Here is an 18,460-nt window from a genome sequence, read left to right as displayed (position 1 = left end):
TGTTGGTAGAGGTCTGAGTCTGGTAAATGCTGATAGAAGGGAATTGAATCTGACTAAATAAATCACTATTTGCAGATACTACAGTAGTGTCTGATTCAGAAAAAAAAGATTGCGATGGCTGGTAAAAGGCATTTGGAATCATATGTGCAAAGAGGAGACTGAGACTGGATTAAGAGTACAGCAATGAAGTATAATAGGATGATTGGCAGTATGAGGATGAGTGGAGAACTGGTGTTGGAGGAGAGTTAGATGACTGAAAGAGCAGGATGTGTTATTGTGGTTTGGGCATTTAGAGAGAATGGAAGAATGGAGAGGAAGAAATCTGAATAAGATGTGAAAGATGTAAGATTAAGGGAAAGACTGCAAATCATATGGATAGACAATGTGAGGATACCATTAGAATTAAGAGGGATATCTGTGGAGCATGGAAGAAACATTGTGCATGATAGAGATGAAGAGCAGCTGTGACTTAATAAACAGGATGCAGTCTTGACAATTTCTACAGGAGATTCACCAGCATCTAGTTCAGTCAGCAGATCATGTACAAGAAAAAGCAAGAGTCTGTAGTGATGCAGCAGAGGTAAACTAAACCTGTTGTAGGGACCTGATGCATAGATTGATAGATATTGATCCTTGAACAGTACTGGCAGTGAGGATTGGTCATCTTCCCTATAGAAGCTTAGACTATGATGTGAGAGCATGCTTGTGAATGTAACTATGCATTTAACTGTATGCAAATAGATGACTTATCTGGGCTACTACCCTCCTTTAAGGGAGATATCAGCCTGATATTCCTTAAAAGAGTAACAATACATAATTATGACAGAAGAATCAATACTCCACTTACCTAAACCACAGAGGAAGAAGAGGAGGAAGAAGAGGGTGGTTGGGAGGGAGCACCAGCCAGGGAAGATAAGCCTCACTAACTTAAACAGCCTCTGGAACATGCGCAAGTCAAACCCAACATTCTCAGGTGGTTCCTTTGATTCTCCCATGATGAAGACTGGTCCTGGATCTCCTTATAGGCTGTACCTTAAGTGTGTTCAACAAAACTGTGTCACTTTTGTAATAAGTAATAAAGTTTATTTAAATTCAAAGAGATATGTGAGCATATCCTGTACACATTTATGAGTACCAGTAACATCTTGCTGCATATATTACCTAAAATACAGAAGCAGCAGCTATCTCACTTGATGACATTCTTTTCAAATGCTTATTGCTTTAATTTGTTTGCTCTTTGTGTCTTTAATTGGTTGTTCTGTATCACATCCATAATCAGCCATCAAGCTATCTTTATTGCTCATTTTATGTCCATTCTGGCAGGAGGATACCTCATCAAGATAAAAATTAAAGTATAGAACAATGCAGTTAAGGTTCTAAATCTGTGCATCTGAAGTGCCCTTAAAGTTTCTGCAAACAAATGAGATTTTTGGCAAGATACTGCTAAGACATGCAGCTTTACTGTGCCAGTACTTTAACTAATAATAGTCTATCTAGACCCCATACTGAAAACCTCATCAAAGAGAAATAGCCAAGACTCAGTGAAGGAATAAAAATAGAAAGGATGAAATATTCCCTTAAAACAATAATAAATAAATACATAAACAATAAATTAAATTAATTATATATATATATATATATATATATATATATATATATATATATATATATATATATATATATATATATATATATATATATATATATATATATATATAATTAATAGATAGGTATGTGTATGAACTTGAAAATGTAGCCGCACCGGCGGGGCTTCATTAGCCCTCAGGTGATCTGTTTTACTGATCACACCCATCATCGTAGGGTCAAGGAAAGGTAGTTCTCTCTCTCTGACATTTATTGATGAGGTAGACATGACTGTAAGAACTGCAAACAAGTTCTTGGTCTCAATTTCTTACAAAATAACATTACACGCTGATATTAAACACTTTCAACATATTACAGTATTCATTAACAATACATGCAATCAACTTGGCATGGCACTATGACAATCAGTTTTTACTACAAAATTAAAGTATTTACCTCTGTCACCATCCTGCCTGTCTTTGTCTGAGCACAACTTGGCCATGAGTGACGCCCACAGGCGACCAGTGGGTTAACCACACACTACTAACAAGTGAGCATCAGCTTCAGTGCTTAATATAGCATTGAATACTGATACTTACACATATTACACTTTTCATGCAAATAGAAAACTATTGAACATTTCACTTATGATTACTGAGGAATAATGACATGAGGTACATACGCTTTACATACAGTAACATAGCTCCCCTAAATTGTGTAACAATTTACCTTAAATTAACATTAGTTATGTACCTTAAAACTAGGATTAGCACATAATATAATGTTACACTGGCTCCTTGGCAGGGATGCTCCAGTCTATTATTATGCATTACCTTCTAACAGCAATACTAGACTATGTATTGGCCTCTCTATGATGGTATTGTTTGCCTTTGTGCGTCTTCCTTGGTTGTCGAGATTACAGTCTGACACCAGGGCCTTAACCTTTCTTGGAAGAAGTATTTTGGACAGACAGCAAAGTAGTCCTTGGTTACATTGCAAATGAACCAAATAGATTCCATATATATCTTGCAAATAGAGTAGAAACAATTAGAGATCACCCTTCACCAGATCAGTGGAAATTTGTAGAGGCACAGTATAACCCAGCAGATCATGCATCTTGAGGCATGACAGATGAATTGTGTAATAGCAAGATCTGGTGGAATGGCCCAGAATTCCTTTGGCAACATAGTAAAATGGATAGCCATCCACAGCACAAGGTCATAAATGAAAATGACCCTGAAGTGAAGAAAGTTGTATGCCATGCTGTAGGTACACAACAGCCTACAGATATACTAGAAAGACTTGAGTATTTTTCTGATTGGTTTAAAGCAAAGAGGGCAGTTGCTGTATGCCTCAAGCTTCTGAAAAGTTTCAAAGGAAAAGGTGATGGCACTACTAAAGTAAAAGGAGACACATATGAGCCAGTAAGTGTAGAACAAATGTCAGAAGCTGAAAATGAAATTATAAAACAACTGCAAGCAAAGGCATTCCAAAAGGAGATAAATGTACTGAAATCATCTGCTAACAATAATTCTTTAATTAAAGGGGACAATGGCAAAGGAACAAAAGTGATAGACAAGACCAGTTCCCTCTATAAGTTAGATCCCTTCATTGATAAAAATGGTATCATGAGGGTGGGAGGAAGATTGAGGCTTTCTAATCTGGCAGAAAAATCCAAACATCCAGTCATCCTTCCCAAAACATCACACATAACCCAGCTGATAATATGCCACCACCACAAAAGAACAAATCATCAAGGCAGGGGCATAACTTTAAATGAAATCAGGTCACGTGGATACTGGATAGTAGGAGGATCATCCCTAGTATCAAGGCATATTTCAAAGTGCATTATCTGTCATAAAGTTAGAAGTACAGCACAGGGACAGAAGATGACAGACCTGCCTATCAACAGACTAGAACCATCACCTCTTTTTACATATTCAGCAGTAGATTTCTTTGGCCCTTTCTATGTCAAAGAGGGGCATAAAGAGCTTAAAAGATATGGAGTGCTCTTTACTTGCATGGCATGTAGAGCTGTGCACACAGAGACAGACAACAGCATGGATACGAGTTCCTTCCTAAGTGCATACTGTCGCTTTGTAGGACAAAGAGGGCCTGTAAGACAGTTGAGATGTGACCAAGGAACTAACTTTGTAGGAGCCAAATCAGAGTATGAGAAATGCTTGACAGAACTAAATAACAATAAAGTCAGACAAGAACTCATGAAAGACCAGTGTGACTGGATTGTATTTAACAAGAATGTACCCAATTCCAGTCATATGGGAGGTGTTTGGGAGAGGCAGATACGCACAGTGAGAAATGTACTCTGTGTTACTTGATCAGCATGGTACCCAGTTAGATGACCAAGATCTGAGAACCTTTGTTGAAGCTGAAAATATAGTTAATGGTCGTCCCTCAACTGTGGACCCTCTTAACTCCCCAGAAAGTCCTACACCACTGACACCCAGTAATTTGTTAACTATGAAAACAAAGATAGTATTGCCTCCTCCAAGCATTTTTATTAAGAAGGACCTGTATTGCATAAAGAGATGGCACAGAGCACAATACCTAGCCAACCAGTTCTGGTCCAGGTGGAAAAAGAACTATGTGCAATTTCTACAACTTAGAAATAAGTGGACAACACCAAAGAGGAATCTCAGTGTAAATGACATCGTTATCATCAAGGATCAGAATGTAGTAAGAAACCAGTGGAAACTGAGAAGAGTAACATCCGTAGTCATCTGCAGCTTTCTTAAGTGCAAAGTTAGCTACACTTGGAGATGATGTAGCTCCAAACAGGTGAGCTGTCATCCTGAATTCATTTATCTCATTATTAAGGTCACCATTTTTCCATCAAAGGAATCTTAACATGTCTCTGTGTTCTGGGTTGACCTTCACTTGATGGTACATTGTTTCTATATGACATACAAGTGCAATGCTTTATTGCCTAAACCTACACAACACTCCAACAAGTTTGTTGGTAAGGTCTGGGCCTTGTAACAGGTGACTGTTTAATGACTGGTTCCTGTAGTTTGCACAAGTCAAATACAACTCTCAACTTCTTTGGCTTTCTTGGATGATAGACTCCATGATGTGGAATGTACCACTTGCTCATCCTCACCTTCCCTAAGGCCATCTACGGCATTAATTTCCTCAGTATCAGACATATCCAACAACTTAATTGTGTCAATAATGAGACACTGAAAGAGCAATTAAAATTACCACTCTAATACTAGCTAATTGTGTGTAATTTTCGTTCACTTAGGCTACTCAGTTCAGTGCACATACATACTATTATACTTTCTTGCCTGTGACCATGGGTTCTACAAAATGGTGGCGAGGCACTGTGGGTAGAAGGGAGTGGCTGTCGTCAAGGGTAGAGCTGACCCCGGGGCCTCAGAGGTCAACCTATAGGCTTAGGTCAGCGTCCCCTCGTCCCGTGACTCACTCTTGCTACGGTCTAACGTGGAGCCAATTTTTTTGCTTGTAGGTAGAGTTCTTACTGTAGCCGCACCGGCAGGACTTCATTCGCTCTCAGGTGATTTGTTTTAATGATCACACCCATCATCGTAGGGTCGAAGAAAGGCAGTTCTCTCTCGCTGACGTTTATTTATGAGGTAGGCATGACCACAAGAACTGCGAACAAGTTCTTGGTCTCAATTTCTTAGAAAATAACATAACACACTGATATTTAACACTTTCAACATATTACGGTATTCATTAACAATACATGCAATCAACTTGGCACTATGACAATCAGTTTTTACGACAAAATTAAAGTATTTACCTCTGTCACCATCCTGCCCATCTTTGTATAAGCGCGATTTGGCCGTGAGTGACGCCCGCAGGCAGAGTTGCCAAGTCGTAGACTGATTTCCCGCGGAATCCCGTCCCAAAACCAGCCCAAAAACCGCGACCTCCATCTCAAAAAAACAGCAGAAAAACAGCCCAAAACTTGAACCATCACAAGTGTGTATGTTTGATACTCTAGATCAGTGGTTCTCAAACTATGGGTCGTGACCCAAAGTTGGGTCGCGAGATCAATTTTGATGGGTCGCAGGTACACAGGAACATTATCATGCTTTCAGTGTTTCAGTGTATTTCAGTTACTTAATTGAATTATTCTTCTTTAACCACAAATTACTTTGGTTATGTATGTTCATCTTCCCCCCACCTCCCTCCTCCTGGGCCCCACGTAATGGTGTCTCTGCTGTACACAAGCTGTACACATTATTTATTTATTTATTTATTTTTCCAAAATAAAGTGTATATATCATTGTACATTTTCTTTCTCTTTACTTTACTCTGGGTCGCGAAGGAATGAAATGTTCCAAATAGGGTCGCTCATGAAAAAGTTTGAGAACCACTGCTCTAGATGACTGACAGGTATAACATAAAGGGAAAATACATTTTTCATGCAATGTACCTTTTTTTAACCTACTACATAATACATAATTCATACTTATAGGTTACATTCAACTTCTTTTTTTCTTTTTTTCAGTATTATACTAGGCTAGATCCGGTAACTCGACACGCTCTTGATCATCAGCATTACCGTAAATGTCTTTTGTAAAAGTATTGAGATATTATTGTTTAAGCTCATGTATTACTTGACGTGTGCCATATGCAGTGCAAATACCTCTCTCTCTCTCTCTCTCTCTCTCTCTCTCTCTCTCTCTCTCTCTCTCTCTCTCTCTCTCTCCAATAAAGTGCTACGGTTTGCCTTCCTCCTCGTTCCAATGGAAACAGAATAGAAGGAAAGTAATGAGATAATCGAGACAGGTGGATGAAGAAGAGGAGGAGGAGGAGCAACAGCAGCAGGAGAGAGAGAGAGAGAGAGAGAGAGAGAGAGAGAGAGAGAGAGAGAGAGAGAGAGAGAGAGAGAGAGAGAGAGAGAGAGAATTTACAGTAACAAAAGAGGGTGTCACGATCCCGTATCACCCGACAGACACAAGGGCTTCATTATGCCTGTAGTCTCATAGTCAGCATCTTTTGTAAACATCGTCATCGCGCCGCCTCACAAAACCTCCATCTCAACGCCACATCTCAACATCATCCTTTAATTTCTCTCTTTATCAATTTCTTCTCTCATTCCTCTCATATCATGAAGCCCCAGGTGACAATATCCTCTCCACCGGAGGAACAAACCACACTTACAGACATCCTTTCTCTCTCTCTCTCTCTCTCTCTCTCTCTCTCTCTCTCTCTCTCTCTCTCTCTCTCTCTCTCTCTTTAAGGTGTGGCATGATCCACAGGTCAATTAATCATCCCAAGGGATGTTAGTAGGGTGTGACCTCGGTGGGAGGTCAGGCCGAGGCCCTAATGAGGTCAAAGTCCTGTCGTGGTAATCCTTCTTGAGGCTTATCAAGACCGAGTGCTAATGTATCACGTGTTTTCGAAATTTAAAACTAATCAGCTCAATATGCCGCGATTTTGTATGCAAAAACAGCCCAAAAACCGCCAACCCACGACTTTCGTTTTTTCCCCGCCAACCCTCGCCAAAAACAGCCCAATTGGCCAGGTAAACCGTGGACCTGGCAACTCTGGGGCTGCAGGTCGCAGGCGACCAGTGGGTTAACCACACTAGTAACAAGTGAGCATCGGCTTTGGTGCTTAACATAGCACTGAATACTGATACTTACACATATTACACGTTTTCATGCAAATAGAAAACTACTGAACATTTCACTTATGATTACTGAGGAATAATGACGTGAGGTATATACGCTTTACGTACAGTAACATGATTGATTGATACATTTATTGTTGCATTAATAATGAAATACAACAAACGAGGAGGACGGACCTTGCCACCCACCCCCTGGACGAGCTTACCTTAAAAAATGTTTTCTATATTTCTCCATATTCTCTTAGATTCAGGCAAGATGTTTCTAGGGAAAAAGTTTAAATGCCATAAACGCATTAATTTAAAGGGCTTGACGAACATTTAAAAGGCGCTTGGTGGGCGCGCTGGCCTTTTAAATATCCTCTTTTTTTTATGTAGGAAGGACACTGGCCAAGGGAAACAAAAATCTAATAAAAAAATGCCCACTGAAATGCCAGTCCCATACAAGGGTCAAAGCAGTGGTCAAAAATTGGTGGATAAGTGTCTTGAAACCTCCCTCTTGAAGGAATTCAAGTCGTAGGAAGGTGGAAATACAGAAGCAGACAGGGAGTTCCAGAGTTTACCAGAGAAAGGGATGAATGATTAAGAAACTAGTGTTGATGTTCTAGGTCTCATGAAAGCTAGAAATATGCTGTTTTCGCAGTTCTATTTTTGTGACCTCTTACGCCTGGCAGCCTAAAGGCGGGCAGCGGGTGGATGGACTGGCTGTCAAGGGCACACGGTCATTCCGAGTCAGGTCGGCTGTCAACAGCCTTAGTGCTGCCTTGCCGCCACACACGCGTAACGGCGTGTCGCTTTTGCCTTCATTGCTTTGTTGAATTTCTGAGCACAATACCTAAAAGCAAAATAGGGAAGATGAGGCAACAACTTGGTATAGCAGCTCGACAGCTGCAGCTTGCCAGAAGAGCAGATGGAGCGGAACATCAAACGTCATTCCCTGCAACCACCACCACCACCACCAAAATCCCCGCCACGACGTCAGCTGCGGCAACCCATCAACACCCACCACTACCTCTGCCATGTACACCTCCATCTCCAGGTGTGATATCACAGACAAATGTACTGCTGAATAGTACACAGCTGCGAAGTCTCTTCAGCAACATGATCTGTGGCAAATGCATGAAGAAGGTCGAGGTTGTCGTCAGTAACAAGGGGATGAACTCGGAATGTTCTGTCATTTGTTCATGCGAGACTCCCAGGACTGCAGCACCGCCAACTATGTCGTCTTTCACCACCTGTCTGCCAAGGGTGTCATACAGCATAGTCTCTGTCCTCCTGGAGAAGAGTCTTGGTGCTTCGTGTAAAGGGCAGAGGCTCTGGGAAAGGAGCCAGAGCCTCACAGCACCAATAAGCTCCATCTGTCCAACATCCCTGGCGAGCAGCTGGAGCTTGTAAAGGGTGTTTACAAAGACCCTGCAAATCCAGCACTGCTGCAGAAGTGCTTTTCTAGACGCATCCAGAATCCAAACGAGAGTCTAAACTCAAAAGTCTGGAGGAAGGTGTCAAAGGACAAATACGCTGGACTGCACGCAGTGCCGCATGGGACTTGGTCTCCCCAGAGTGTTTTACTCTGGTTCACTTTGTGGACTTTGTGGACTCTGTTTCTGTGTCCACTCTGTGGACTTGGCTGCGCGCTCTTGCTGTTGACTTGATTCTGGGTCCACTCTGTGGACTCTGAAATTCTTTCCAAGCAGACGGACTTGGTGTTTTTCGCCCGGTTAGTGTCAGCTCTGAGTTGGTACGAAGCCTGCCCCCGTAAGGACTGCCTCGTAGGGCAGCTTCCTGAGGGGGACCCTTAAGAGGGTCGGTCATAGGAAGACCTGAGCCTGGGCCATAGGAAAACTGACAATTAGGTGGAAGACCCGCAAGGGGCAGCAGTCTGGTGTTAAGTTTCTCTCCCGACTGCTGTAGGTACTATGCAACACAATGGCAAGAATTAAAATAAAATGTAGGTCCTCTAACAACATAGAGAAGAAACTCAAGCTCATAGGGATACTATGTAAAAAGGACATTGAGATCTGTAGGATATTCAGTACTGGTGACGGTTTTGTTGTGTTAAATGAACACCATGCTGACAATATCTTTGCCTCTGAAACTAGACAAGAACTCATCCAACATGACTTTCATCCTATGATTCCTCCAGATTTAAGAGCCAGAAAGAGCGTGATCATTCCTAGAGTGGATGAACTTGTATATGAGAATGATGTGGTAGATATTGGTGAGGAAATGATAAGGAAAAATTATTGGATAAGGGAGGATGAAATTGAAAACATCTTCAAATTCCCTAACTCTCCAACATTAAAGATAACTTTTACTCAGACTTTACTAGTTAAAAAATGTACTGAAAGCTTTCAGGATAAGTATCCTTGGTCATGAAATCAGACTTGAGACATACATTCCTATACAATGCTGTATGCGCTGTTACACATTAGAACACTACTACACCAACGAATGCCCAAAAATCAGAGAATATAAGATTTGTTCTGTGTAGTGCTGAAGGACGTGTGGCACCAATGCCGAGAATCAATTAAAAAATGAATAAATTGTGATAATCACAGTAAACTTGCAATGAAGTGCCCCAAAAGAAAGGAAATTATAAAAGAAAAAAGAGCACAACTAAACACAAAACAAAACATGACTTATGTCCCACCTAAAATGACCAGCTATCACATTCCAAAAATTACCAAAGAGGAGTTGCTTAAAATTCATATTTGTGTAGCACATACTCAAGTTACAAACCAGGAAACACCAGGGTCTTATGCTATGGAGCTTAATAAAGCATTAAGTGCAAACATAATAATTCCTGATGATAGCACTGGTCAGTCTGAGATTGGTGCTGTGAGTCTTGACCCTTCTCAGCAAGATACACCAAGAGAAGAAAAAAGTTAAGCAGGCAAAGTAGCATAAGCAATGTAAGTGTCAGCAGAGAATCTGTCTCTGTAAAGAAAGTAAACTCTAAAGACTTAGGCCTGAAATTCTTTACCACCAAAGATGTAGGGTGGCCTTCAAAGTCTTCAACCATGAAATTGATAAAAGATGTCAGAAGTAAAAAGATAAAATGGACATATACAAACAAAAACTTTGATGAGGAACAAATTCCACATAAAACAGAAAAAGGGGAAATACTACTGTCTAACTGTTTCTTTTCAGTGGAGAAAGATGAATTCAAGAAAATTAGATCTGGACTTATCCAGGAACGTTCTCCCAGGGAACAACGTGATCCACGCCTAAAAAGGACTCTCTATCATTAAGCATCAGATAACAATTATCCAATATAATATCCTGAACTGGAAAACTAATAAAGCATCTCTAATACCTTATTATCTTAAAAATAACCTTGATATTTTGTTATTAAATAGTCATGGATTAAAAAACAGTGAAGAACTGAAAATTCCTGGTTATAGTTTATAAAATTAATTATTCTGAAACTATATATGATGGCACTGCAATTGCTATAAAGTATAATGTTAACCATAAATTACTTGATAACTTCGATACTGACCTTATTGCTGTAGAAGTTGATACTAGCCTGGGCCCTATTCAAGTTGCTACAACGTATTTACCTCCAAGATGTCCTTTTTTACCATATACAGATATGCACAGACTGTTAAGTAATAGTATTCCAACATATATACTGGGGAATTTTAATGGCAGACACTCAGTATTTGGAAATAAAGATAATAATACTGTTGGGAAAAGTTTGGCTAATCTTATAAAACCAAGGCAAACTAATCCACCTTGGTCCTCATTTTCCTACATAATTTAGCCATAATGCCTCTACAACTCCAGAAAAAAACTTTTCTAACAAATACCACTACCTGAATTCTATTACTGAGCCTGGTGACATAACCACTTCTGATCACCTACCTGTAATATTTAAGCTTGCTACTATACCTTTTATTATTGAGAAGCCACAACATTATAATATGAACAAGGCTGACTAGGATATATTTCATTACAAACTGGACTCACAGATAAATGTCAATAATCTGGCAGGACGTAATGAAGAACAATTCGAAAACGCAACGATGGAATGGATTAAAATAGTTAAAGGGGCTATGGATATAGCTATTCCAAAGTCCACTCATCAGTTTATTTATCAATTCAAAATGACTCCAGAGATAAGAGACCTTGAGTCTCAGTTTAATAATCTTAAACAATATGCAACAACACACGGCTGGACTTTTTAATATACAGAGAATATTTAAGAATAAAAACAGAGTTAAAAGAAAGATGTATAGAAGCTTACAATAAAAACTGGGAGGATAAAATAAAATATTTTTGAGAATCATAAAAATAATAAACAATTTTGGAATAAAATCAAAGTACTAAAAGGGAAGAAGATGACAAATACTAATTACATGAAAGACTCTGAAGGGAATAAGTATTTCTCAGATAAAGAAAAAATGTACTTTAATGGAGGAAACATGGAAAGATGTTTTTAGGATCACTGATGAGGAAGAGAATTTTGATAAACATCATTCTGATCATGTCGACAGAATTATTGCTAAATTACTTGGTCTCGACATAAAATCAACAGGATTTGTAAGCCATATTACAACTATAATAAATAAAGGCAGAGGAATCTTAAGTCAACTTAGAAGATTCAGTAACTTAACACCTACACTAAAAAATATCTTAGTAAAAACTTTACTAATACCCATATTAGAATATCCTACAATACCTATATGTATGGCTTCCATTTCTCAAAAAAGAAAACTGCAAAGAGTCCTAAATAAAGCCGTAAGATTTATACACTGTAATGAAGAACAACTGAATACTGAGCAGCTACACATTAAATACAATATTACTCCTTTAAATATATCAACTTATTACAAAGCTAAAAAAACTTGGGAAACAATACGAATGAGTGAAAATGCCCTATATGATGAACTCGTTACCAAATGAAATAACAAACATTCATGGTTTCCCAAGGGTAGTGCTGTTATTAACATGGAGGAACCTCAGGCAATAATTACCTGACAGTATTAATTTTTTCTTAGTTTTCACAGGTAAGTTTTGTGGTTGCAGCCGGAAGGATGAATCTACTGGACTGCGCTGGAGCACCATAGATTACGCCACTGGATCTTTATCCCTTATTCTAACTTTTGACATAATTTGTTAATTCCTGAATATCCTATCCACCTAACTCTATATTTGTTTCTATGTACTATTAAACTTTATCTATCACTTTACTATTACAACTTTGCTATGTCTTCCATAAACAACGTAAAAATATCTTACATACCAACTTTTGTTTTTCATTCAAAATAATGTTTGTTAATTTTCAAGGAACATAAGGTAGATACTGTATAATTCTGTTTAAGTTGAACTTAATTCAGAGTTAGTACTCATGTCAGGATCACAGCACATGGTGGTTTAAATTATTAGGGCTTAGTTGTTTCTCCCAGGGAAGGTTGTTACAATAAGATAAGAAGGGACAATATGTAAGTTTTCTTTTTCTCTCTAGTATTATGATAGATATACCTCCCTTGAGAGTCTGCGTTTTAGGGAGAGCTGCAGTTCTACCTGTGCATTTGTGATACGAGTGAGTGTGTGAGTGAGGTGTATGTGTTAGCTGTTCTGAAATAACAATATACCTCAAGACTATAGTTAAATGAAAAATACAACCAAAAATAAAAATAGAAATTAGCAAAGTGGTCAAGCCCACAACCTATTTTTTCTTTTACTTTACTTCACCCCTTCTCTTCCCACCCACTTTCTCTTAGCAAGCTTTCTTCTTCTTTCCCCTCCTTTAATAAAAAAAATTATAAAAAAAAAGACTGAACAGGACTCACTTTGTGTCTCAGATGACAATCTGGGAGCACAATTTTGGATACTCTGAGTCCAATTTGCTGCAGTGCATTGGATCTAGAGTGTCTAGCCACATCACTAAAGCACAAGAGAGAAGAGATAAGGAGAGAAAGAGGCACCAAACACTAAGACACAAAAACAAAACAAAAGCAGAAGAGGATACACAGCAGGAAACCCAGACTGGAAGAAAGAGGAAGAGACTAACAGATACATCATACCAGGCTGGGGCACACTAGTAGTTGGTACAAATCTTGCCCCCATGTAATTTGTAAGTTTTTTTATTCTTAGTAAATGTAAGCAAAACTTTAAATGCATTTTTCTCAAAATTAAAAATCTTTAACTTCAAATGAGTATATCTCAAAAATTTATCAAACAATTTTCAGTCTGTTTTTTTTTTTTTTTTCAGTAGAGGAAAGAAAGGAAAAAAAATCTCTACCCAAATCATTGCTCTAACTCAAAATCCAAATTTTTTATTGAATAATCATTAAGAAAAAATCAAGAAAAAACTGTACAAAACAAAAATTTGTAAAATCTAATTTTTGTCTGATCTACAAACTTCGGGTCAGGTTTGTAGTACAATACTTGATCTAACTACTGTGTCAAGCAAAAAGACGTAAGGTAAGTTTCTTCATAGATTAGCTCATTCAAAAAGAAAATGGCTTATAACTCAAAAACCACTGACTTTTGGAGAAACAACACTTCGACCAAAACTAATGTACGTTCAGAACTTTATTGTGTGTAATTATTTCAGCTTGATTGGGTAAGAAATAACCGATATAACATTTTCGCCAGTTGCGCCCCTTAAACAGATATTGAACACCTTATTGCATAAATATCCTAGTCTGGGAGCAAATGAAGGATATTCCTAGAATATATCCCTGAGAGTGGCTGAGTCTAAGAAATGGTCAATGAGGGTATACAAGTCATGTTGACCTTGCAGCCTAAATTTAGCAATGAGAGGACATTCCAAGACATAATGACGTAGAGTGTGTCCTCTTGGTGCAGCACACAGCACACAGCATACACCAGAAGAAGCACTGACTTCCCAAAAGTATTTATAGCCTAATCTGAGCCTCACTGCCATCCTTTCGTGTGATGCAGTGTGTCTCCCATAGGTGTAAGCACAGCTCTGGGAGACACATACATAGTGAAGACTACTGCCACTGCCCCTATGGCAACAAAGCTCCAAATGATCACAAATGCTACTCTTAACATAGGCCAGAGTGTACTCAGCGCCAGGGTCCACTGTGTCATCCTGAAGGGCACATCGAGTAAGGCGGTCTGCCTCTTCATTAAGCAGGATACCCACATGAGAGGGTATCCAGGTGAAGTGAACCGTGGCACCAGCACCTTCTAGGGCGTGGATGAGATCAAGACATTTATTAACTAGATAACAGTCAATGGGGAGGTAGATTGGAGAGCATACAGTGCAGCCTGACTGTCAACCTTACAGAGAGGCGCCACAATATGGAGCGCCTCCAGAACAGCATACAGTTCTGCCCTATTGGAGGACATGTGTGCAGGGAGCCACCTGGAAACCTCAGTGTCAGTGTGGTGATTGGCAGAGATGTAGTCATGGATGAACAGCCCACATCCGGACCTGCTGCCATTGACTGATCCATCACAATAAACATGAATAGCCTGAACATGGGGGTACTTTGACAATTTAGTCATGAACATGTCTTGCAGCACATGAGGGGGCCAGTCCCTCTTGGGCTGATGCAGTGAGTGAATATCAACACTGACTCGGTGAGGGTTCTAAACGGGTTGGAGTGGTGACATAACAACGTTAATACAGGCCTCAGCTATACCTGCACTTGTAAGAACTCCCAAGATCTTCCTGAGGTATGTAGTTGTAGAAGTCCGAGGATCACAATACAAGGGGATCAGTGATCCCTTCAGAGAGTCGGAGCCCGTGCATAGCATCTGACCAACAGTACGACAAGTAATTTCCTGAATCCTACACATAATAATCGGCAGGTGCAGTTCAGCTCTGAGGACCTCAATCCGAGCAGTTCTTGGGCATCCCAAAATTATTCTCATGGCTTCATTCTGAACAAGCTCCAGGGGAAGGAGCTGGGTGGCACTAAACTGTATTAAAATAAGGGCTGCACAGTCAATGAGGGAGTGTACGACAGATATATAGAACATCCTTTGGACTGGAATGCCAGCCCCCAGACCCCTGTTTGCTAGCAGCCGAAGTGGCGCTAGCCGTGGCAGACAGAGGTCTCAAACATAGTGTACAGCATGGAGTGACTTCCTGAAACTCAGCTGTACACCCAGGTACTTGTGTATATGAACTCTAGGGATGGGAACATTATTTACAGTGGGCAGTCGAGGGACCTTCCCTTTGGCTTGAAATTTGGTATTACATTCATTAATTACAAGTCCCATTTGAACACACAATGCTGCTAGTTGTGACAGAGCTAACTGGAGAATCCTGGGTGTGGGACATTGGAGATGTTGTCAGCATAAATGAGGACCTGGGTGCCCTGCAGGAAGGAACAATGCGCAATTTTGTCCATTAAAACAATGAAAAGCATTGGACTAAGGACTCCACCCTGTGGTGTTCCAAGCTCAAAGACTTCCTCAGAGGAGACTGCACCTTGAAACCAAACCTGTGCTGTAACAAAAATGATAAGTATATCTATTATTGTAACACATTTAAGATGTATTAATGAATGAAGAATCTGTAAACAAACATGTAGCATAAATAAATAAATAAATAAATAAATATATATATATATATATATATATATATATATATATATATATATATATATATATATATATATATATATATATATATATATATATATATATATATATATTTATCTATTTATTTATAAATAAATAAATTTATAAATATATTCATTTATTTATGAATAAATAAATAAATAAATAAATAAATAAATATATATATATATATATATATATATATATATATATATATATATATATATATATATATATATATATATATTTATTTATTTATTTATTCTACATGTTTGTCTACAGATTCTTCATTCATTAATACATCTTAAATGTGTTACAAATATAGATATGCTTATCATTTTCAAGATCATACACATACCTATCTGAACATGATAATGCTTTCTTGTTATCTGTAGTTGGAAAGAAAGCACGGCTACTTATTGCTTGTAAAGGTATAGTAACTGTCATGTCATGCCAGGGTCGGTTAATCATTAGTAGTCATGCCATGTCACGGTCTGAAACTGAGAGTACTGTCACAGTCCTCCCGTGTGTGGTGTGCTGCTTTGCTTGATGCTAATAACCTTATCTTTATCATGTCATCCACACACGTGTAGCTACAGCCTATGTCCTGTAACACTAACATGAACCAAACCTAAGCACCACCTCGATAATCGGTTTACATAATTTCTTCCAGTTTCATTTGATAATCTAAAATTCAGCACGGTATTTATTCAGGATTTGTTAAATAGTACCAACAATTAACATATAAACAAATAAAAAATATATGGTACAGATATGATCTACTAGTGCCAATAAGATCACAAAATATTACCGTAATGAATAAGATAAAAAAATATATATATAATTACATGACACCACTGTTCACAAACACGAGAGAGAGAGAGAGAGAGAGAGAGAGAGAGAGAGAGAGAGAGAGAGAGAGAGAGAGAGAGAGAGTCTCAGACCTGCCAATGATACTGTTCTTAAGTAATGAGAAGATAAGTTTGTTGGAGTGGCTTGGGCCTGAAACAGACGCGGTCAGAATCCTAGACACTGATGATAATGATAATGACAATGACAATAATGATGACTATGGTGAAATGCTATCGATTCTTCCTGTTGCTGTGTGTGGTGTGTGGTGTACTGTTACGGTGCTAAAGGATTAGTGTTACTGTGGTCTCGTGTTACCAGACAGCACTGCCCTGAGGAGGTGGAGTGGTATTTGTTTTAAGGTCATGAGTGACCTCACTGTGGTTGTGTGCTAAACAAGTCTCGCTGAATTCTCTTGAGGACTATTTACAAAGGCCAGAGATAATTAATAAGGTTGTCATCATGTTTTCTCCTATAGATCCAGAATCCTTGTTAAACTATCACTATAACTGTATAAAGAATAAATAAATAATAAAAATTAAGTCCCAAAACTTGCACGAAATCCTCTTCAAAGTAGCCAAAGAAAGATGTCTAAACATTTTACACTAATCAAATTCAGTGTGGTCAGTGCTACCGTGGTATTGCAGTGTCCGGGCACGTCAAGACACCAAACACGACACAACACCATATCATATCAGAAAGCCTAACCCTGTGCCCAGTCTTTGGCTAGCTAAACACTAATAAAACACACGCATACATCACAACATCGGTGTACACATATTCATTTGGAACTTCTAATGTATATAATATGCTAACGTTCAACAGCTAAGTGATGATACTCAAATTTAGTTTGCTTTACCGGTTGCAGTAATGGGGACTGGGAAGCCGGCGACGTTGCCCACCCCCGTGCACTGCTACTCACTACTAGTATTACACCGCGATTTCTATTAATCTTTTATAACCTCAGGAGAGTTGCCTGTTGTAGCTGGAAAAAAGGGAGCAATTTTTATTTTTATTTTTTTTTTTATGAACAGGAGCTTGTAATCTTTCCAAACTCCTTCTCCATTCACTTTTTTGATCGGGCCATAACTTATTAACTTGTGCATAATTATAAATTGCATAGAAGGAAAGGTGTGTATATGCGTGATAGATGCACGGCAATAGTTGGTATCTTGAAGTCGTCAGTAGCCATATTGCTCCCCACCCAACAGTGTGATTGCCTGCTACTTAAAATATATCACAATGTGGCCTTGCTCCCTTTCACGCTGCAAGCCTTTCACCAAAACACCCCCTCCCCCCAAGCCAGCCTGGTGTGGCATCATCAGGCTTAAGCCTCGTATCATTGGAGGTTGGGATGTGGACTCATGATGATGATGGCAGTGGTGGTGATGGTGATGAAGCCTTAATGATGATGATAGCAGCAATTATGAAAAGCTCATAATTGCCTATACCAGATACATGAAGTTTAGGATCTATATGTAAACCTATCACTTTACGCTTTAACTTATGCATGCCCTCGCATTGTTTGTCGAAAGGAACGTTCACCCATTATTACCTATAAAATAGTACACTTACAATATCTTTTACCTATGAGGAGTAGCACTAACTTTACTCACCTGCCAGCAGATTGTGTTGACAATGTCCTTCAGTTGCTCAACAGCGCGTGGAAATTTTATGGAAGTTAGTTATCTTCCCTCTCCATGCAAGATCAGACTCAGCGGGTTGGATTTTTTCCATCAGCGCATACTGGTTGAGTCACGTACGTGGCCGCCAGATGAGAAGATAATAGCGATATTACCACTACATATGCTATAGATAGATGGATGAATAAGTGGAGAGAAGAACCAATAA

At 38.9% G+C, this 18,460-nt stretch overlaps 1 protein-coding gene across 2 annotated transcripts in view; it reads right to left on the bottom strand.

Annotated features, from left to right (window-relative positions):
• The window catches only part of LOC135099145 (lysosomal cobalamin transporter ABCD4-like), a 32,491-nt gene extending 14,244 nt beyond the window's left edge, over positions 1-18,247 (bottom strand). Inside the window, exons 1-2 of one of the 2 annotated variants that reach the window (XM_064001595.1) lie at positions 18,226-18,247; positions 848-1,032 (exon numbers count right to left, since the gene is read on the bottom strand). In XM_064001595.1, coding sequence (XP_063857665.1) covers positions 848-995 — 148 coding nt within the window. In that variant the 5' untranslated portion in view covers positions 996-1,032; positions 18,226-18,247. Of the gene's footprint in view, positions 1-847; positions 1,033-17,468; positions 17,566-18,225 lie in introns of those variants that run through there. The other variant, XM_064001585.1, reaches the window with a different exon arrangement.
• Between the last annotated feature and the right edge of the window lie 213 nt (positions 18,248-18,460).

This window comes from Scylla paramamosain, chromosome 4 (genome assembly GCF_035594125.1).
Source record: "Scylla paramamosain isolate STU-SP2022 chromosome 4, ASM3559412v1, whole genome shotgun sequence".
Lineage (NCBI taxonomy): Eukaryota > Metazoa > Arthropoda > Malacostraca > Decapoda > Portunidae > Scylla > Scylla paramamosain.
Note: the sequence above shows the minus strand (reverse complement) of the source record. Positions and strands in the feature narration are given on the sequence as shown.